We start from the raw sequence: 22,423 nt of genomic DNA, 5'->3' as shown, positions 1-22,423 counted from the left end.
TGGGCGTGCCAGGTGGATCCCGGTCGGGTGCATGCGGGAGTCTGTCTGACTGTCTCTCCCCGTTTCCAGCTTCAGAAAAATACAAAAAAAAAAAACAAACTTACCACATGGTATTGTGCTCAGTAAATGCTAGTAGTCTATAATAGTAAACATTATTATTACATAAGTGCATACTCTGGGCCGGGCATTTTAGACACCTGATCAGCATTTCTCACAATGAACTTGAAAGATGGGTATGATTGCTTTCGTGTTCAGACAAGGAAATCGAGGCCCCGAGAAGTAAAAGTAACTCACCTATTTACTTGTAGCTAGTAGGTAGCAGAGCTGGGCTGCTAGTCCCGCTGTATATCCAGAGAGCTAGCTGCAGGGGTACGAAGAGAGGCAAGGTGGGCTTGGAGAATCTGCACATGGGACCCCCGAGGATGTTGGCCGAGAGCTCTGAGTGGGCCCCCTACTGAGGCTGGGGGCCAGGGAAAGTCACACAGCTCACACAGGTGGTCTCCCTCCTGGCAATGTCCTTGGCTCACTCGGGGAGTATAAGCACAGGAGGTTGGCCAGAACCTAGGATGCCTTGCAGGAGCCACTGCTCTGCCTTTGTTGGCTGCACAGGGACAGTGTCATTTACTTGCTGCCTGGGATACTTCCTGGAAGGGACCCTGTGACTGGTGAGCAAGCAGCTCAACCTCCCCAAAAGGGAATACAGAACAGACCCTCTTATTCCAAAGGACAGTGGCCAAGGCACCTCACTGACAGGTGCTGCCCACTGCAGGCACCTGCCAGCGCCCCTCCCCACCTGCCCCTGACTAATTCACAGCCCCTTCTCCCCTCAGCCCCTCCCCCCCAGGGCCTTAGCTTGGCTTTTCAGATAAGAACTCCAGGACCTGGCAGAGGAGGTGCTATGTGAGGCTTTGCAGTCACACTGAAAGGGGTGGGGGTCGGGCATTCAGAACTGGGGACTTGTCAGAGTTTAGCCTGGGGGGCCTACCACCTCCTCCCCTCACCCTGCCCCCCAGTGAGTACAGAACCCAGACTTGATGGCAGGAGGCACGTGAGGTGCTGCAGGTGAGCCCTGGGTCTGGGTTTCCCCCTGGCCTGGGGTTTCTTCAACCCCTCTCCGTGCCCTGAGTGTTCACCCATCAGCGGAGGTAGTAATAGTACCAACCTCTCAGGGCGGCGGCGCAGGCTGGGTGATGCCCCCTGTAAGGGGCCTGGGCTGGGGTGCGGGCCTCCGCCGCTGTTTTCACTTGAGGCTCCCCTACCATCGAAGGAACCACCGCCTCAGGGAAATCCTCCACTGCCTCAGAGAAATCCTCCTTATTCTTGTCACAGTAACACACGCGGAGACTGAAGAACAAAGACCAGCGGAGGGGTGGGGTGGGGGAGGGGCAGTGGAGAATGGGTCCTGACTGAGCATCGGTGGAGACCGCACCCGTGGGGTCTGTGCCTGCGCAGGGTCTTAGTCACTTTCAACACTGAGGGCTTTGACTTCCTTTCTTGTTTCTGCTGGGCGGTCTTAGGCGTTATTGTCCCCATTGACAGACCAGAACACTGAGGTTCAGGGAAGCCACCGAATTACCAAGGGCCACAGAACTCATAACTGGCCTCTCAAAGCCCTTTGGGAGCCCGAGAAGAAATGCAGATTGTGACAGACTGTGACAGACTGTGACTGTCCCCCCAGCTAGGGGTTCCCGTCTGAGGGTTCCTGCCTTCGTTCTTTCTCCCTGTGGAACCTGAGGGCAGAGAACAGCGCCGCTGTCTCAGTGAAGTGAGGAAGTGAGGGTTCCTGTCTTCGTTCTTTCTCCCTATGTAACCTGAGGGCAGAGAACAGGGCCGCTGTCTCAGTGAAGTGAGGAAGTGAGGGTTCCTGTCTTCGTGTGGAACCTGAGGGCAGAGAACAGGGCCGCTGTCCCAGTGAAGTGAGGAAGTGAGGGTTCCTGTCTTCGTTCTTTCTCCCTGTGGAACCTGAGGGCAGAGAACAGGGCCGCTGTCCCAGTGAAGTGAGGAAGTGAGGGTTCCTGCCTTCGTTCTTTCTCCCTGTGGAACCTGAGGGCAGAGAACAGGGCCGCTGTCTCAGTGAAGTGAGGAAGTGAGGGTTCCTGCCTTCGTTCTTTCTCCCTATGTAACCTGAGGGCAGAGAACAGCGCCGCTGTCTCAGTGAAGTGAGGAAGTGAGGGTTCCTGTCTTCGTTCTTTCTCCCTGTGGAACCTGAGGGCAGAGAACAGGGCCGCTGTCTCAGTGAAGTGAGGAAGTGAGGGTTCCTGTCTTCGTGTGGAACCTGAGGGCAGAGAACAGGGCCGCTGTCCCAGTGAAGTGAGGAAGTGAGGGTTCCTGTCTTCGTTCTTTCTCCCTGTGGAACCTGAGGGCAGAGAACAGGGCCGCTGTCCCAGTGAAGTGAGGAAGTGAGGGTTCCTGCCTTCGTTCTTTCTCCCTGTGGAACCTGAGGGCAGAGAACAGGGCCGCTGTCCCAGTGAAGTGAGGAAGTGAGGGTTCCTGTCTTCGTTCTTTCTCCCTGTGGAACCTGAGGGCAGAGAACAGGGCCGCTGTCTCAGTGAAGTGAGGAAGTGAGGGTTCCTGTCTTCGTTCTTTCTCCCTGTGGAACCTGAGGGCAGAGAACAGGGCCGCTGTCCCAGTGAAGTGAGGAAGTGAGGGTTCCTGTCTTCGTTCTTTCTCCCTGTGGAACCTGAGGGCAGAGAACAGGGCCGCTGTCTCAGTGAAGTGAGGAAGTGAGGGTTCCTGTCTTCGTGTGGAACCTGAGGGCAGAGAACAGGGCCGCTGTCCCAGTGAAGTGAGGAAGTGAGGGTTCCTGTCTTCGTGTGGAACCTGAGGGCAGAGAACAGGGCCGCTGTCCCAGTGAAGTGAGGAAGTGAGGGTTCCTGCCTTCGTTCTTTCTCCCTGTGGAACCTGAGGGCAGAGAACAGGGCCGCTGTCTCAGTGAAGTGAGGAAGTGAGGGTTCCTGCCTTCGTTCTTTCTCCCTGTGGAACCTGAGGGCAGAGAACAGGGCCGCTGTCTCAGTGAAGTGAGGAAGTGAGGGTTCCTGCCTTCGTTCTTTCTCCCTGTGGAACCTGAGGGCAGAGAACAGGGCCGCTGTCCCAGTGAAGTGAGGAAGTGAGGGTTCCTGTCTTCGTGTGGAACCTGAGGGCAGAGAACAGCGCCGCTGTCCCAGTGAAGTGAGGAAGTGAGGGTTCCTGTCTTCGTGTGGAACCTGAGGGCAGAGAACAGGGCCGCTGTCCCAGTGAAGTGAGGAAGTGAGGGTTCCTGCCTTCGTTCTTTCTCCCTGTGGAACCTGAGGGCAGAGAACAGGGCCGCTGTCCCAGTGAAGTGAGGAAGTGAGGGTTCCTGTCTTCGTTCTTTCTCCCTGTGGAACCTGAGGGCAGAGAACAGGGCCGCTGTCTCAGTGAAGTGAGGAAGTGAGGGTTCCTGCCTTCGTTCTTTCTCCCTGTGGAACTTGAGGGCAGAGAACAGGGCCGCTGTCTCAGTGAAGTGAGGAAGTGAGGGTTCCTGCCTTCGTTCTTTCTCCCTGTGAAACCTGAGGGCAGAGAACAGGGCCGCTGTCTCAGTGAAGTGAGGAAGTGAGGGTTCCTGTCTTCGTGTGGAACCTGAGGGCAGAGAACAGCGCCGCTGTCCCAGTGAAGTGAGGAAGTGAGGGTTCCTGTCTTCGTGTGGAACCTGAGGGCAGAGAACAGCGCCGCTGTCTCAGTGAAGTGAGGAAGTCCAGAAAGTTACGTGCAGAGTGCGGAAGAACCGATCAGATGGAGGGCGGCCTCGAGGGAGGTCCCAGCTGAGCTGGCACCATGATTTGTCATTGCAGTCACCCTAGGGAGACACCAGTGGACTGTCCAAATAGTCAGGGGGGAAGGGGACTGTCAGTAGAGTAAGAAATATACACTGTACTGTGGTCCTAGCCCTCCATAGCGCTCTCTCACTCTCTCTCTGACACACACACACACACACACACACACACACACACACACGCTCATGTGTACACATAGAGTTCATCCTTATTATCTTCTGTTTTATACTCTTGCATTTTATTTTGGAAAAAAGAAAGGCTGCTGACAGTTGCACTAGTGGGTCATGACCCACAGTTTGAAGAACACTGCCTTCCTTCCTGTGCCATTCCTGACACTCAAGGATGGAGGCAGCTCTGCTGTGTACGCGTGGTTCTGAACAAACGACCGGGCCTGTGCTCCCCCCACCACCACATGCACCCCGTGGGTAACAGAGCACATTCCCTCCAAAGACAGAATCCTGGGCACCGTCCTCCGCTCCTGCCCTGGCCCGCGGTCAGGGGCCCGGGTTTGCTATCGGCCTTCCCATGGGCACCACCGGGTTGGCTCAGGCCTCCCTCCCACGTCCGCAGAGCCCCAGACAGGCCCTAGGGGCGGCCCAGAGTTCACTCGATTCCTCACTCACCCACACACACACTCATTCACACACACTCACTCATGCTCCCGCTAACAATTCTCTGACACCAGCTGGAGGTCCCAACAACTCCGTTCAGTTCTGACACTGACTGCCAGAGGAGCACCGACCCCACAAGTTCAAGGACAAGGTCCCCAACAAGTCTGCCCTTCCTGCCAGACACCAGCGAGTCCCCAGGCTACCCACACTTCTGTCTGACGGGGCTACAGAGATGACCCCTCCTCAAGTTTGCTAACTCACTAGAATGACTCGGGACTCGCTGAAAACACTACCTATGATGAACATTTTATTATCAAATGGATACAACTCAAGAACAGCTGAGTGAAAGGGCTGAGCAGGGTTGAGGTCTGGGGTGGGAGGGGCGTGCAAACCTCCAGACCCTCTCTCGGGGGGACTCTGGGCATGTCACCCTCCCTGCACATCAGTGTGTCACCACCGGGGGCTTTCCTGAGCTTCAGCGTCCAGTGGTTTCATCGAGTGTTCCTCGCATGCGTGATTAAGTCATTGCCTACGTGCTTGAACTCCAGCCCTCCTCTTGGGAGGTCAGGGGTCAGGCTGCCAGTTCCAACCTCCTTTGAAACTAAGGGCCCACTAGGAGTCATCTGATAACTTTCCCTCAGGTATGGTCACAAGAGGCTGTCTGTGAGTAACAAAAGACACTTCCATCATTCAGGAAATTCCAGGGATTTTTGAAGCTTTGTCAGGAAAGGGGACAAAGGCCAGATAAATATATATATTTAAATCACCCACACACTCATTCTCTCTCTCTCTCTCTCTCTCTCTCTCTCTCTCACACACACACACACACACACACACACACACACTCTCTCATTCCCTTGCACACTGCTGGTTCCCACCAGCCTGGTGGGTAGGAGGATGCATCTTGGACCCCTGAAGAAGAGGCGAAGTGACCTCTTTTCTTTGAAAGACAGCATACTCGTGCGGTCAGTTCAGGTCCAGGAGACGGGCTCAGGTCCGTGATGCTGCTGCTCAGAGCAGGGCCAGGCGGTGCCAGGGGCCCAGGCATTGTCTCAGAGCCTGGGGCAGAGGCCTCTGGAGGTGCGCTGTCCTCCTGCTGGGCCCTCTGGGAGGGCTGCCCTCCAGGGTGGGCACCCTTGCGGGCAGCAGCCCACCTGCCTCTCACCGCCCCCCCCCCCAGCCTCCCTCTCGGTCCTCCTCCGTGCGCCCTGAGTTCTCACGCTCTCTGCAGGCTTCCGAGAGGGGCTGCTAAACTCATTTCCAACCTCCTTTCAGTGGCTCACGGATTCGTGTCACTGCTCCCAAGGGGACGTGCACTGTCATGGAAAAGCAAAACCTTAATCTGAAAAACCTTAAGCCCAGGAGCCCACCCTCTGGGCTGGGTGGGGGGCAGTTGAGAGCTCAGGATGCGGACTCGAAGGGCCTGAGCTCAGATCCCAGTGCTAGCACCTACTAACCTGGTGGTCTTAGGCATTACTTCCTCTCTCAGTTTCCTCCTGTATGAAATGGGGATAATAATAGCCCCCCACCCCCCGCATAGCGTTAGTAAGAGAGTTAAGTAAGGTCAGGGACACTGAGGAACTGATGTCAGGGCTTGGGGAAGCCTGGGAAGGAATGTGTTAGCTGTTACCATCAGTGATAACGCTGAAACATAACAACATTGTATCATAACATAGAAATATGACAATAATAAGAGTAGCAATAACAATGGCAGAGAATTTGGAGCATCACCAGAGGGCCCTACGCCAGTGTGCCTCTGGGGAAAGGGAGGAAGGGCCATCTCGGTGGTCCTCAAGCCCCTGGCCTCGGGAGCCAGGTCCCCGGGGAAGTGCCAGTGGCCGTCCACCCAGCTGTTCCTCAGCAGCCTTGGCTGGGCTCCTGGTCCTCCAGACTCTAGCCCCGGTGCCCGGGGCCTGAGTGGGAGAAGCTTAGACCCCCAGTTGGGGATGCGGGTTCAGGGGAGGAGGACACAGTGACCTTTCTTAGGGAAGGAAGGAATGACCCATCCTTGGCTAAGGGACGCTAAGTCCCTCCTCCCCAGGGGCATTTGTGCCCCCAGAGGATGGGGACATTCCAGGTACCTATTGTTTCCTGAAAGGACGACTGAGTTTGGGTAGGGCCAGCAGAGACTGAAAAGGACATTTTTAAACCACCGAGTTTGTAAGTGATGGCCACGGAAGTGCAGCGGAGCCACAGGAGAAGCAGGGGTGAGGGGTCTACCAACACCCCAGCTCTGGCTGGACTCGGGCGACGCTTGTTACTGGAGCAGAGACGCAGCCTCAAGGCCGAGAGATATTGTCTTACTAGACTTGAGTAAACCCACAGGAGCAGAACGGACAGGTCCCACCTGCTGAGAGACCCACGGTGCAGGAAGAGGCCAGGTAGCCTAGGGGGTGTCGAGCAGGGACACCAGGACTGGGGGGCCAAATCCCAGCCCTGCCCCTTACAGCTCTCCTGCAGGCCACGCCCATACGGGTATTGACTCACTCAGCACACCAGCTGTGTGTCTGTCAGGATCAGCAAGTGCCTTGGTTTCTTCATCTGTCAAGTGGGGATAACAGTAAGACTCAATGTCAGACGGATACAGATAAAGAGCAAGTGAAGATATACAAAGTCTTCATAACAGTTCCCGTCACAGAGGAAGCCCTGTACTCACTGTTAGCTTCTTTATATCTGTGGGGAAAATAATGTGAATTGGCTGCTATCTGTGACGGTTTTCACCAGCCTCCCCCAGGGTGTACACGCTGTGTGAGCATGTGGGGATGGACTGAAATTCAGCCTGACTCCGAACATTAAACTTTCCTAAGTGTGGACCCTGGACCCCCCCCACTCACCCTGTATCAGACCCTGGACCCCCCCCCCACTCACCCTGTATCAGACCCTGGACCCCCCCCCCACTCACCCTGTATCAGAGTCCCCTGAGTCTGGAGCTTTCCCGCCTCTGCCCCTGTCACCGCCACCAACCAGCATCTCCGAGGTGGGACACAGGACTCTGCATCTTAAATACCCCTTGCTTAACTCTGTCTACAACACAGAATTCTTCTGGAAAAATCTGTTTAGTTGAACCCCCTTCTGTGGGCAAATGAGAAATTGAGGCTCAGAAACCAGGGGACATGGGCCAGGTGATAGACACATGGCTCTTAAGGCAGAATCCCCCAATCTCCTGAGAGATGCTTGGCGGTCCACTGTGCCTCCTTGTTTCTGGAATATTCCAGATGACTTCCACCTCTCTGTTGTCCCTCTGACCTCCACCCACATCTTTGATTCACGGATCCCCCCTTCTTCTGTTGCAGACATTCCTGGTTCGCCAGGACAGCTGCTTGAAGCACCTGGTGCTCTGTGTCCAGTTCCCTTCCCTGAATGAGAGCTCGTCCGAGGTGCTCGAATATACCATTAAAGAAGAGAAATCGAGTAAGTACTCATCCTTCCGTTCTGGCCTCCGACCACACAGAAGCAGCAGATGCTACCCCACCACCACCACCACCACAGACACTCCCATCAGGCCGGAGGAGTTTAGAATTAGAAGCAGGGGGAAGCTTTCAGTACACTGAAGCTGTCCGGCCCTGTTTGTTTGAACTTAAAACACAGAGTCAGTGTCAGTTTCCGCTCACCATGTCACCGCCTGTGGGCTTTGCTTCTTGTAGCTGCTGTGTAGTTGCTGCCTGTTTGCTCGGACCAGAGAGAGGGAGGAAATGGAGAGGAAGTGTCTGGGGCCCTGGATCTTAGTGACAGCTGAGCACATACTCAAGCCGTGACCTCGGAAAAGTCACGGATCCTCTCTGAGCCTCTGTTTTCTCACCTTTCAAATGGACATAGTAGTCACTTCCTGCCGGTATCACAGGACCTTTGTGAGGGTCAAATGGACAAGTGCTTTGAAAGACAAAAATCCTGTGTGTGCCCAGGGCTGCCAGGAGCAGGCTTACACCTCAGTGGAAGAGTGTTTGGGGGCCCCTGACCAAGGGTGGGTTTGTGCACAGTGAAATTGTGTGGGCTTCCCCTCCTCTCCTGCGCCAGGCCACATACGAAGGACCCAAAAGTCTGTTAGAGGAATCTGAAGAATATCCCAAGTACCACTTAGATCCTCTTATAAGTGGGCCCAGCGCATGTGGGAAGCTTTTTACTCTTGCTTAGCAACAGAGTGACAACAGTTAAAGAGAGTAAAATATGTATTAAATATGATAAAAGTATTATAAGTACATAATATAAATATTTATCTATATTTATGCATACTTATGCATAATTATATATTATGTACATACGTAATTTATGTTTACATAATTAAATATTACATAAATATTTTTAAATATTTATTAACAATTTTGGAAAGCTTGTTTCTTCAGAGTCGCTTATGTGCAACACTGGGAATATGCAAAGATGAATAAGACAGAGCTCTGGCCGCAAGGGTCTCCCAGTCTAATTGGAGGGTGTGGGACATGGTGGGTGGGGAAAACAGACATCAACACTTGCTGTGCAGTGTGACAGGCATGACTGCAAAGGGACCCTGGGCTGAGGGCCACAGAGGACACAGAGGTCGAATGAACTCAAAATGAGTCTGGAGGTGTTGGCTAGAAATGAATGATAGAGAGTTATTGAAGGAGCTAGGCAGAAACCCAGAAGTGTTCCAGAAAGACAGGAAAGCTAAGAATTCTTACACTATAAAGTACATTCTTGAGAATGATCAGTCATGCTTCTTAGCCCTAAGATTGGGCCGGGGCTGTTATCAGTGAGATGGGGGGTGACTTGGAGGATGGGTACCAGGAGGTCTGGTCACATCCAGTGGTCAGGACAATGGATGTCAGCGGCTGGCCGGTGGTCTGGATACGTGATTCCTTCAGGAGATAATCAGAAGGTTATGCGCAGGTCTGGTATGTGTCCAGATACGTGTCCAGGCACTCATGCAGGCCTGGGAAGTTCAAACGTTTAAGTCATCAGGCTAGTTAGGACAGGGATGGCCTCTTCCTCGTGCCTCAGCCTACTTGATTTCAGTAATTGAGCAGCTTGACTATAGTGACCACGTTTTATTTCTTCCGCTCTGTTCCTCACAGACCATGGTGGGAAGGGTTCCGGGAGGGGTGTCACAGAGTAGGGAACACGGCGGGTCCTGAAGGGTGAGTGCATTAGTTAGCTGATTTTCTAAGTCGGGAGTAGGAGGAGAAGTTGAAAACAGAGGTCAGTCCCAGCCCTTGCTGTGGAGGGTCCTTTCCATAGAGACCCGGACTCACGAAGAATGGGTAAAACGTAATTCACTCATCCGTGTGTTCAACAGATAGTTACTCAGTGTCTCGTCTGTGTCAGGCACCATCCTGCTATTGGGGACAGAGCAGGGAACAAACCCCATCCCTGCTTCTCAGAGCTTCCATTCAGATCGAGCGGGGGACAATAAGTAGACAATTTAGGGTGACTGTCCAGTGGAGTCAGGCTACGGAGAACGTGGACATGGGGAGATTAGCCAGTTGCTGCAATAACAGCAAAAGGTATCATGGCTTAAACCCAGAAGAGGCTGGTTTCCTGCTCATACGCAAGATTCCTGATCCATGAGTAAAGTGCAGGAACGTTGGCTAACGGAGGCTCTGCCACCCTGAGCACACAGCCTCCACTTTCCCACAGTTGGCTCCAGACCAACAGGCTGGAAGGGCAAAGAACTTGGAGGAGGATTGTGGGCAGATCTTACCAAGCCCTGGAAGTGGGTGTGTGTCACCTGTACTTGTATGCCATTGGCTGAAACTCGGTCATATGACCACACAGCTGCAAAGGAGACTGGGAAATGTGATCCAGATGTATGTCCAGGCAGAGCCAGAGGGCTTGGATTTTGGTGAACTGCTAGAAATGTAAGGTGATAGAGTATGTGGGGTTGTTGGTTTATAGAGAGGACGTTAATGACCCCTGTGCAGCAGGAAAGAAAGGGTAGGGATCTCAAAGTGGAAGGAAACAGAGGTCTAGTTTTCCCAGACCAAACACTTAGCGTCCTCTACTGACTGCAGAAGGGTGGAGTTGTTTGGGGCACCTGATGCTCTCCAAGAACCCTTTCTCAGACGTTCTCAGCAGGTGCCTCTGGGGCGGCAAGGACCCTAGGTGCTCTCTTGAGGTGCTGAGAGAGAGACAGACATCAGCCTATCTGCTAATGGACTTGCATCATCCTGTTTCTTAATCAGAGTAGCCAGGCTACGAGGACTTGCCTGCCTAGAGACTAGTTACTTACGTGTCTTTAGAAACCCAAGCGTCAAACGTGCTCTTAGATTTTAAAACCAATATCAGGAAAGTACCTAAAAGTGGGAGTAGTGATGTGCTGAACCTGTCACACATCAACATGCGCTCTGGAAAGTGCAAGAAGGGAATACTGTTCAAGGTCCGGCTGATCGGGAAGGCTTCTTGGAGGAAGCAGAAGTCAGGCTGGACCGACAGAATGCCTGGAAGTTCAGCTTTTCGCCTTTGCCGTGTGCTTCTTTCCCACCTCGCTGCCCCAGCCTCCAGGGCAGTCACTTCTAGGTCTTTCCAGTCCAAATGCAGCCGCCCCCGCCACACACACACACACACACACACACACACGCACGCAAGCTGCCCTGCCTCTTGGACCCTGGTCAGAAAGCTTGGAACCAGGGCACCGTGTCTGATTGTGTGTCTCATTTCCGCTTAGGAGGCCAGGGGACACATAGGGGCACTTGGGGATGGGGGCAGCTTACTTCCCTGCGTTTGTGACTTCCTCCCAGCACCATGTGGTAGAATATCATTTTCCATTTTTAAACTTTTAAAAATTCAGTACCCAGCTTTGTTCAAAAGACCGTCAAAAACCAAACCCAAAATCCTTTATATAACATAACCCTTCTAATCATGATCTGTGACCATTCGCTGTAACTACGCAGGTATGGTCTGTGTTTGTGTGTTTTATTTTGCTCATTCTTTATACCACTTCACTGCTCCCCACACTTCTGACCCCTGAGATCTGCACCCATGCAAACCCAGACGGTATTAAGGCAGGAGCAGGTAATATGTATCTTTGCCATGTTGATTCTCTGGGCCTACCTTTTACCTTGTCTTCCCGCTCGGTACTTTCCTCCTTAGCCTGGTGGGGGAGCTCGGACTATAGAAACCACACAGTTCGCATCGGAAGCTCAGGGCTGCCTTTTACTCGCTCCGTGACTTTGGGCACCAGGACCCTGCAGTGGGGATGACAATGGCGCCTGCCCCAGAGGGTGCTGGGAGGAGTTAGTGTGCCCAAAGTGCTTAGGACAGGGAGCACCCTTCCACTCACTAGATGGGATGCTGTCCGATTCATGCATCAACTAGATCTCCAGAAGAGATAATAAAGTGCTTAGGGTAGTCCCTGGGGAACAACGGAAGGTTGGAGTCGTGTTTGCTGCTGTTTTCTTGTTAATCCTCCTGCAGGGTTAAGCCAAAGGAGGCGTGAAGGAAGCCCACACACATGGCGCCGAGGCTCTGGGTAATTCCGAGTACACAGGGGCCTGCCCGTAGTCCCTCTTGGGAGGAGGGAGCCACCAACAGCCTGAGTCCCCCTGTGGCTGTGGTGGCTGCCGCGGAGGGCAGCCTGAGGAGGAAGTGGCAAGGGAAAGGCCCAGGGCCTGGAACTGGGGCCCTGTGTTGGGACTCCCCACGCAGAGCTGAGGCCAGGGAAGGAGGCAAGGGGATCTCCCGAAAGTGGGCGGTCAGCCTCAGCTGCGGCCTCACCTGTTTGCCTCGAACGAGCAGGCCTCCCCCGGACTGGAGACCTCTGTGCGTCTGTGTGCAGCCTTGACCTCCAGTTCCCCGTGCAGGGTTTCTCTGCAAAACCCTGAACAGTCAGCTCGGACTAGTTATGCCACAGTAACAAGCAGCCCCGAACTACAGTGGCTTGCACACGGGGTGTATATGCACACGGGGTGTGTATGCACACGGGGTGTATATGCACACGGGGTGTGTATGCACACAAAGTGACGTGAGTGTATCGTTCACTCCTGTTACGTGTCAGCTGAGGCTCTGTATGAAAACACCTTCATTCTGGGCTGAAAGAGCAGCACCATGGGGCGGGGTGGTGGGGAAGGAGACGGGTGGCAGAATTCCACATGGCCCTCAAAGGCTTTATGCAGAGGTGGCAGGTGTTGTGTCCCCTCGCATCTCATTGGCCAAAGCAGGTCAGACAGCCGCGGGATGGGAAGTATTATCCTTCCGCCTGCTTGTGGCCAGCAGGGAGGGGTCGCGATGATTTTGAACGAGTTTTATCAGCTACTACATCCCCAGCCCTCCTCTGTGCTACACTAGGGTGACCACAAGGCTTTGCGGTGGGTGTCTGAGTCACCACTTAGCTTTATCGGGGACCCTGAGAGACAGCTCTCTGCGTGTGTGGTGGGAGGCAGGAAGGGGTGGAGAACCAGCAGAAGAGGCCTAACTCTTCTAATCATTACTCATGCCCATGTCCAAGTTGGGACAGCAGACACCGTGGACGAGGGAGCAGGAACAGGACGGATGGAGGCTAGTCCGCTTCTGGACGGCAGCCCTGATCCTTCATGGCTGCAATGAACCACCTGGCCGGGGCACGAGCTGCTTTTCCACTAATCTGCATCGCTGAAGGTGGTGACAAGGAGATGTTCGTGTGATGGCATTTTTCTGCGGGCTGCTAAGAAAAGGAAAAGCAGTGGCCCCTGTCTCTAGAAGAGGAACCAGGAGGCAGTGGTGGACGGTGTGGTCCGGCCCCCACAGGAAGTGGCTCTGGGCACTGGGTCTGAGCCACCTGCCCCTAGCTTCTCGGGCAGCCCCTTTACCCGCTGCCCATTCCCTGCTACCTGGCTGAGCCCTGGCTTGCCAACGCCTGGCCAGTCCAGCTCTGTTAGTGTTTCTTCTTGCCCTGGGCATGTCTCCCACTCTCGGGCCTGTGGTTTCAGGCCCAGTAGTGGACACTGAGAGATATACTTGTACTTGGGAGCAGAATGCACCTCATGGGCACTTGGTGAACATTGTGCTGATTGGCACTGATAGTGCTCACCTCCGGATGGGGGAGACCTTACACCAAGGAGGAGGGAAGTTCTAGGTGAGTCCTGGGAGTAGAGATCTGTATGTGTGGGCCAGTCAGAGTGTTGTCACCCAGAATGACTTTGAAGTCCACACGAAAGAAATGCACAGGCGCTCTTAGGTTTGACCCTTTTACCAACTGGCCCATTATTCTAGAGTGATATTTACACCTGTATTTGGACTAAAATGTGTTAAGTCCAAAAAATAAAAAAAGATAAGGAACGAGTATAATGAAAGTCAGGGTTGGCATGGAGAAGGCAGGCTCTAGCTGTTTGCATCGTGGCGAGTTGGGCGCTCTGGTTGATGCAAACCTCTTCTGAAAGCATGAGCGAGCTTTGGAAAGGCGGACAGTTCTAGGTCTTTGTTCTGTCTCTGTCACCTTGTGACATCAGACAAGTTTCTTAAGTCCTCTGTGCTTCCGTGTCCTCATCTGTAACACAGCTGTTGGAGGACTGATGAGTGAACACGTGGAGGGACACGAGAGCACTGCCTGGCGCGGGGGAAGCACTCAACAGCGTCGTAACTAGGACATTGGGATTGTAATAAGGAATACCTATTTGGTTATTGTTCCATTCGTGGCACAGAACTCCCCAAGGCCTTGGCATTTCCTAAACAGTAAGAGCGATGAGGCTGTCTTGATGTTTATCACAGCCCCTTTCAGCCACACCTGAGTTTATGTTCATGGCACCTCAGGCTGGGGACCAGTAGCCAGGGAAGCCAACCATGTGATTGGAAGGTTGGCACTTGCAGCCTCAGCCCCCTGACCTTGGGGAGGGCCGAGGGGCTGGAGGTTGAGTCAATTGCTAATGGCCAATGAATCATGCCTGTGTGATGAAGCCTCCATAGAAACCCGAAAGGACAGGGTTCGGAGAGCTTCCACGCTGATGAACACGTGGAGATTCAGGGAGCAGGGACGCTCAGAGACCGTTTACTTAGCCCTATGTGAGCTCCGCGCCCTCCCACTTACCTTGCCGGGTACACCAATTCCATCCGGCTGTTCCTGACTTGTATCACTTTATAATAAACTGGTGATCCAGTAAGATGTTCCTCTGAATTCTGTGAGTCACTCTAACAAACTCTCAGAATGAACCGAAGATGGGGCAGGGGACGGTCAATGGAACCTCATATCTGTAGCTGCTTGATGACAAGCCCAGGTGCCAACCTGGACTAGCAGCTGACATTAGATGGGGCAGGGCGGGAGGCAGTCTTGTAGGACTGAGCCCTTAACCTGAAGGGTTTGACACTGTTTCCCGGTAAATAATGTCAGAATTGAGTTGAATGGTAGGACCCTGAACTGGTGTCAGAGAATTGCATTGGTGTGGGGAAAACACACACACACACACACACACTGGGACTGATGTCATAATCAGAGTCACTCTCTAACATCAGTGTTGTCTCCTGGATGAAATGAGACCTTTATGGGGGAAAGCTGTCACCGCACCTATGTGTCGGGAAGACTCAGTAAATACCAGCAGTTATAATTAGCTACGGATATCGAGTAGCATGCAGCTTACACCTCAAAACCATCATTTCCTGCGCCACCTCGCTCCTGATAACTTCTCTAAGAAGCTGATTTCTTATCTCATGTTGGTTATTACCCATGGAGGTGTGGGCTAAAAGCTTACCAGAGTTTGTTTCTTTCTGTTTCCTGCAATTCCCTTTTAGGCTTCCAAAATTGGGTTGGCCCAAGAGGAAAAAAATATCATTTCATAATTTAACCCCAAGAATTTATTATTATAAAACATCGATGAATTTCTTTCTGTAGTTTAATAAATTTTGAATCATAGTGGTCTGTATCATCTTTAGCCTTCTTTTGCTCACTCAAACTTTTTATTGGGAGTTTTCTCCATTTCATTAAACATTTTCAAGTCTTTACAACCAATTAAATATAGGCATACCTCCTTTTATTGTGTTTTGCGTTATTGCACTTTGCAGATATTGCGGTTTTTTACACACTGAAGGTTTGTGACGTTGCATTGAGCAAGTCTATTGGCACCATCTTCTCAGCAGGCTCAGAGGATGGTTAGCATTTTTTAAATCAATGAGGTATTTCAAAATTTGGGTTATGTATGTTTTTTTAGACCTAATACTATTACACACTTAACAGGCTACAGTATAGTGTGTAAAGATAACTTTTATATGCACTGGGAAACCAAAAACTTCCTGAGACTCGCTTTATTAAACAATACTTGCTTTATTGCGGTGGTCGGGAGCCGCACCACAATGTCTCCGAGGTCTGCCTGAACGTTCTGAATGGCTCCTGAAGGAAGATGCATGTGACATGCTCTGTGACGTGGACCGTGACACTGGATCAGTGTGGGAGACACACACATCCTTAACCAAAAATGCAAGCCAGGTTGTCCTAAGTGCTAGAATGTAAGTGTGTGCTTTGGGGCAATAAAATTGATTACTTTAGACTGTGGGAGATCAACCCAAGTCTCCTTGGGCCTTAGAGGATGGGAAATCGTTCTGAGGAGGAGAAAATGGGGACAAGGCATCTTTAGTGGAGACCACAGCCTATACCAGGCTCAGAGGCAGGGAAGAATCAGGAAAGGGGGGAGGGGTGACACTGTTGGGGTAAGGTAACTGGAAATAGAACTGAAGGTGAGGCGGGGCAGGTGGGGTTCAGCCGGGTCACTGAGGACCCTGACAGCCACCCCAGGTATTAGGGATGTGGTTTGTAAGGTCATAGGAAAGGCGTGATGAAAGGCTGAGCAGGAAGTGCCCCGATGAGATGATCAGTGTTTTAGAAGAGAGCTCAGCTGTGTGTGTGATGGATGGGACGGTCAACTGTGCCAGGACACTGGACAGAGGAAGAGGAGGGCAAGTTTGAGGGACTTTGCCAAAGGTGGAGCCCTGGTGGCTGCCCGGGAACTGCGCTGGGGAGCGGGTGAGGCCAAGAGGAGGGGCGGGGCCTGGGGCCGAGGGGAAGCCCTGTTGGGGGATGAGGCCGGAGAGGAGGTGGAGATGTGGCACTGCCTGTCTGGGAAGCATGGACGCAGGGACCTCAGGAGTTGGTTGTGCCCTAAGGAGATAGGACACAGGAGGAGGTCTTGACAGAGATGGGAGAAAGGTCCACAGAGGTAAGAGAAGGAAGAAGACAAGGGAAATGGGTTTGTAGGAGGGGGCGATATCATGCCAACTTTAGGCCCAATTGAGTGGCCTTAGCCAAATCTACAGAGACTGCCACCTTCCGGGGCTTTAAAACAGCTTCAGAAAATATGTCTAAGGGGAAAAGTCCAACTCAGCTGTCTCGGAGAACCAGGGGTGCCCAGCCTCCCCTCTTTTGAAGGGTCCAGGCCTCCGTAACCCTGGGCTCCTGTGGGTGTCTTAGCTCAGCATTTGCATCTGGAACTCCCGCCCCCCCCCTTGCCAGCTGTTTCAGCCGCCCTGTCCCCCCTTCTTGAAAATCAGCTCTGTGGAAACTCTCTAGCCAGTAAACAGATTTATACGCACATGTGAAAGGCTAACGCAAGCCACAGTAATGTGGTGCTCCAGGCCATGAGGGTGCATTTCAATAGGCACGAACTTTACAGTACTGGTTTCAGCGATGGAATGTCGTTTGCCCTGGCTGTCCTGACACAGCGGAGAAGGGGCACCTGGTCTGCGTAAGGCTCATCCTGACGGCCAGCATCCTCCCTCTGCCCACACCCACCCCGGCCATGGACTTCCCAACATGGCAACTTAGGTGGACAGCGAGGTCTCATGATGTGCCCCTTGCCTGTTCTTGCCTGTTTGGGATGATTGCCCCCAGGTCATCGCCATGTGGAGGGCCCCTTGGAAGGGAAATGACGCCGGCATCCCGTCTGGAGCTGCCCGGCTCCTTCTGTGCCCCTGCCTTCACCCTCACCGTGTCTGTCCCACCTCTGTGCCTGTGTTTGGGTGTCTCCTGCCCCCTCAGCCTGCCAGGTCTCACCCTTCGCTATCTGTTTCATATTTTCACATCTCCGTTCCCCGCTGGCAGGAAGCTTCTGAGGGTAGACTGTGTGTCTGATACAACATCTGAGGTCCCCCGGGGCCTGTCAGAGGGCACGACAGGCAGAAATTGCTCGGCTGGTCAGCTGTGCCACTGGTCAGCTGGTTAATAACACCTCAAACTGTTTTTTTTTCTTCTTTTCCAAGTGGGAGGAGGGGAGATAGAGAGACAGACTTCTGCATGTGCCCCAACCGGGATCCACCCAGCAACCCCCCCCCCATATGGAGTTGATACTCTGCCCATCTGGGGCCATGCTCGCAACTGGGCTATTTGTAGCACCTGAAGAGGAGGATGCACTCAGCCATCCTCAGTGCCTGGGACCAATGCCCTCAAACCAGTCAAGCAATGGCTGCGGGAGGCGGATGGAGAAAGTGAGAGAAAGGGAAGAGGGAGGGGTGGAGAAACAGATGGTCACCTCTCCTGTGTGCCCTGACCTTCATATACCAGGCTGATGCTCTACCACTGAGCCAACCAGACAGGGCAATAATGCCTCACATTTGAGCAGAGAGGAAACCTGGTCTGAAAAGACTGAGGAGGTGGGCTTTATAACCCAGTGGTCCTCAGTCCCAATCTCACCCCTTTGTATTCATCAGCTGTGGGGTCTTGGTGATGCTGCTCAATCCTTTATCTCCCCAAGCCTTGGTTTTCTCAACTGTAAAATGGACTCATGATCATAGTGGAACTGCATACAGTAGGTGCTTGAAAAATGTTTACTGCCCCTCCTCCTCCCTTATTGCCCGCCTTCCTCCTTAGCTTGGGTCTTAGGGCTAGAAAACTTGGACTTGTATTCAGTTCTGCTGCTTAACTAGCTCTGCTTAACTAAAGCAAGTTGTGTGACTCCTGGGCCTCACTCTCCTCTGCCACAAATGGGTCAATGATGCTCCAAGGAAATTGTTACGAGGAATAGACAAGAAAACATATGTGACTATACCTAAGACCTGGTGAAAATGCAAGAGTGCGCTGAATACTGCTGCATGTGTGCAGTCGTGCATGTAGGTAGCGAGCTTCTATTGCTCCCTGGGTTGTCGTAAGACCAGGTTCTACTCTTGAAAGGTTCTCTTGGGTAGCTGAGTAGATTGGGGTAAGAACAGCAGAAACAAGGCAGAGAGTGCTTTTGCAAGTGCTTTGTGGCTCTCGCGGGCCCCTGTGCGGAGGCTCGGCTTGCTCTGGGAGGGTTACCCCACATTCAGGACATCTGAGGAGATGTTCCGGCTTTGGGGGGTTTTCCCAGAACTGGAAGCCGGTTGTTACCTGCAGCACCTCTGGACAACCCTGATTTATTTTGCTCTGGAGGTTTCCAGGTGGCTTCCCCACCTGGCAGAGCAAGCAGCTCCGGGTCCATGTGACCATGTGAGCTTGGCAGAGCTGTGGGCAGGTGCCAATGAATTGGGCTTTCATTTGGCTCTCTTGGTAACTTGCTGTGTGACTTTAAGCAAGTCACCCCGTCTCTGGACCTCCTGGGAGAAGGAACCCCTGACCTCACAAAATGCTTTGCAAGGGTGAGGGCTCACACAGAGAGAAGGAGCTGCTCTTCGTCCGCCTGGCCCGCGCACCTGGTTCTAAAGCCTCAGCACCAGCACCAGCACCGCCGAGGAAGAGGCAGCTGGCTGGGCATCCAGGGAGCCCGGCTGGCCTCCTGGGAAGTCACGTTGTTATGTCTGTCCCGTCAGCTTCTCCTTTCCGCCCAAACTACGTAAGGAAGCAGTCAGAGGTGAAGCCTTCCGGAGAGTTCCGTGGAGATGGACTGGCGTCTCTGTGGCTCTGTGCACCCCTCTCCCCGTCCCTGTCGAGGACCGGTGGTCACTCTGTGCACCTTTTACCGGCAGTCCTGGTCCTGACCCTGCATTGTGTTGGGCTTATTCCTGTCTTGGCCTTGGTGTCCACAGTGGAAACTTTTAGGGAACTTCTCCAGTGAAACTTCCCCTGCTGGGATGTTCCTTTAATGTGGTCATTGTTGCTGGCCCAGGCTGCCCTGGGCAGCCCCCAGGTGAGACCCAGTTCCCCAGTAACGAGGCCTTGCCCATGAAATCTTAGCCAGCCTTCTGCCCCCATTCCTGGGGACCCGCTGTGTCCCCGGCAGGGGTGGGAGGCCATAGAACCCACTCCTCTTGTCTTCACCACGGCCCTCAGTAGCAGGTGCTGGGACCCCCGTTTCCAGCTGAGGAAACTGTGCCCGAGGATGGAACCGGGGTTGAACCTAGGCTGTCGACTTCCGCTCTCCGAGTGCCTTCACCTGGGCCAGGCACTCTCTCGGCTGGTCTGCCATGGTCCTCGTGCGAACGTGTGGCTCTCCAAGTCAGGGGAGGCGGAGGACACCAGAGACGGAGGGCGCGCAGCCAGCCGCCGAGTGCATGTAAAAATCAGTAGTCACCCTCAGACTCTGGGGCCCAAGCTCAGATGACAGCCCAGCGCCTGGTGTTCACTGCAGAGGGCTGGGGCTGGACAGAAAGGAGGCAGACAGGGACCGGATAGCCTCGACAAGGACAGTCGTGACGAGGAGGGGTCCCTCAAGTCAGCGGGGTCTCCTGAGCTTCAGGAGTCTTAATGGTCTTGCCTCTTGGTGACCATCTGAAGGTGGGCTTGTCGCTGAGCTGTGGATTGGCCGTGTGCTGGCGCTGGTTCGTTCCAGCCCGGGGAGCCCGTGGTGCTGTCTGTCCCCGGTCAGTGTGGCAGGAGCGTTCACCTTCTGGGAACAGACAGACGCTCTCAGTCGGGGGAGAGCCTGTTGTTACCCATGTCCCAGCTCCCATGCTGTCTCCCCATTAACAAAGTGGGGACAGGAGTGCCCACCTTGTGGGACCATCGGGAGGTGACGTACGGGTGAGCATTTTGCAAACCAAAGCCTGGTGTGTGCGTGCGTAGATGTGATCTATGTATTCCTATGTTATTGCTATAATTTTTACATGGAAAGATGTATCTTTAGTAAAAGGGGGGCTGCATCTTTGCAGAAACAGGAAATAAAGTGGAATCGGGGTGGTACGACAGGTACAGGGTAGGCTCCCAGGGGAATCACGGGATGACATTGAGACCACGAGGTCCCTCCTAGTGGCAGCCCGAGAGGCTCCTCCTTACTGGCTTCAGGGGCCTGCGGACCAGAGCCGCCCTGTCAGTCCCTGAGAGGACACTGTTCAGCATTTTCCACAGACTCTTTAAGAAAAGCCAGTGGCAGTGACAGTCGCAGAAAGAACCTGCAGACGGCAGGCCCGGATTTGAAGGCTGCCACCTCCTCACTGGTGAACTGGGACAAACATCTGAGCCTTTTCCAGCTCAGTGTCCTCGTCTGTAACGTGGGTTTGGGGAGCCCGGTGGAAGGAGGCCTGTGGGGGGTCTTGGCAGACAGAGACCGCATTGGATGTGTGTGGGTTCTGCTCTCTCTCCCGGGACCCCTCAGAACTCCGTTCCACAGCCCCGTCTCAGGACGCCAGGTGGAACCCCAGTGTGCAGAAGGTGGCTCTGGGGTAGGTACAAGAAGCTTCCTCTATGTAGCCCAACCTAGAATGTTCTCTACGTGCCTCTTCCTCTATTGAGTGATGACGCACAATTGGGAACTTGTGGGGTGCCCAAGCCTTAGCTGGGTACAGTGAGAGCCCAAGGAGGTAGGAAGCTAACAGGGACCATTTGCTGAGCACTTTATATGCATTAACGCATGCCATCTGCATATCAGCCCTAGAATATAAACACTGTTGTGTGGCAGATTGGAGAGGGCTGTACTTTCTTTGACACTCTTCCCAGCAGGAGCTGAAGGCTGAGCACCTGCCCTTGAGTCTGGGTGGCCTGGGACTGCTTTGGCTGATAGAATAAAACAGAATGATATTGTGCCAGGTCTATGTGTACCTTCTGAAACAACTGGCAGCTTCTGCTTGGACTCTGGGAGGCCTGAGTTGCCATGTAAGAAGTATGATAACGATGAGACCACCTGGAGAGGCTCGGAAACTATATGGAGAGGAAGAGAGTCCCAAGAGGACCCCCTGAGTCTACCCTTCAAGCTATTTCCGCCAAGGCACTGGGTATAGGTGAAGGCTTCTGGGCCCTTTGGACCAGATCAGTCCCCACCTGAATACCACTAAATGACCTTGTCAGTGCCATGAGGAGCAGAAGAACCTCCCAGCTGAGCCCTGCCAGATATCCGGGACTTGGCATCCTTGACGTTTGGAGCTGGTTTGTTCTTTGCTAAGGAGGCCTACCTGTGCACCTTGGGGTATTTCCCAGCATCCCTGGCCTCTGACCACTAGATGTCAGTAGTATCACCCCCTTCTCCCCAGCAGTGACAACCTAGAATGTCTCCACACTGCCAGATGTGCCCTGGGGGACAAATTTGCTGCTAGTTGAGAACACCACTCTGGGCTCTGCCATCCAATGTGACAGCCACTAGCCACATGTGGCTGTTGAAAACTGGAGCCGTGGCAAGTCTGAATTGAGATGGACTGAGTGTAAAACACACAGATTTGAACACTTAGTTTGAAAAAAAGAAAGTACATTGTCTCATTCAGTAATGTTTTCTATTTATGGTTTGTTGACATGATCATATTTTGGCTGTACTGGGTTAAATAGACTATCTTATTAAGATTAACGTCACCTCGTTTCTGCTTACTGTTTCCAGTGTGACAATGAGAAAAGTGAGAGGTGACGTGGCGCTCTCATTCTGTCTCTGCTGGACAGCAGGGTCCCGAGAACCCGCAGCAGCATGCCAGGAGAGCGCGTGGACTCCCAAGTCAGGCTCGGTCATGGTCACGTGCCGGCACCGTGACCTCCCAGCTCTGTGACCTTCAGTGAGCCACTTAACCTCTCTGAGTCTCACAACTCATAAGTGGCAGTCACTTTCTTCTAGACCTCAGATAAAAGTTCCCAGATTCTGGGACGTTGGTAAAATCCTGACGTTGAAGCTGGGCTGTTTCCTGATGGGTCCTCCTCTGGCACTCAGGGCTGTTCTCACCCTCAGGTGGTGCCCGGGGCCACCTCCCTCTCCTGCCTCTGCTCCCCTGGATAGCAAAGGGTTTCTTTGTGATGGGTACAAAGACACCTCCCCACCCCCGCACTGTGACCAG

The 22,423-nt window shown here is 53.3% G+C and overlaps 1 protein-coding gene across 2 annotated transcripts in view; it reads left to right on the top strand.

Annotated features, from left to right (window-relative positions):
- Positions 1 to 22,423, top strand: part of RIN3 (Ras and Rab interactor 3) — a 124,336-nt gene that overhangs the window by 48,550 nt on the left and 53,363 nt on the right. For both annotated transcript variants that reach the window (XM_066276011.1, XM_066276009.1), the window contains exon 3: positions 7,696 to 7,813. In XM_066276011.1, the coding sequence (XP_066132108.1) occupies positions 7,696 to 7,813 (118 nt within the window). The remainder of the gene's footprint in view (positions 1 to 7,695; positions 7,814 to 22,423) is intronic.

Source organism: Saccopteryx bilineata, chromosome 4 (assembly GCF_036850765.1).
Source record: "Saccopteryx bilineata isolate mSacBil1 chromosome 4, mSacBil1_pri_phased_curated, whole genome shotgun sequence".
In the NCBI taxonomy this organism is placed as follows: domain Eukaryota; kingdom Metazoa; phylum Chordata; class Mammalia; order Chiroptera; family Emballonuridae; genus Saccopteryx; species Saccopteryx bilineata.
Note: the sequence above shows the minus strand (reverse complement) of the source record. Positions and strands in the feature narration are given on the sequence as shown.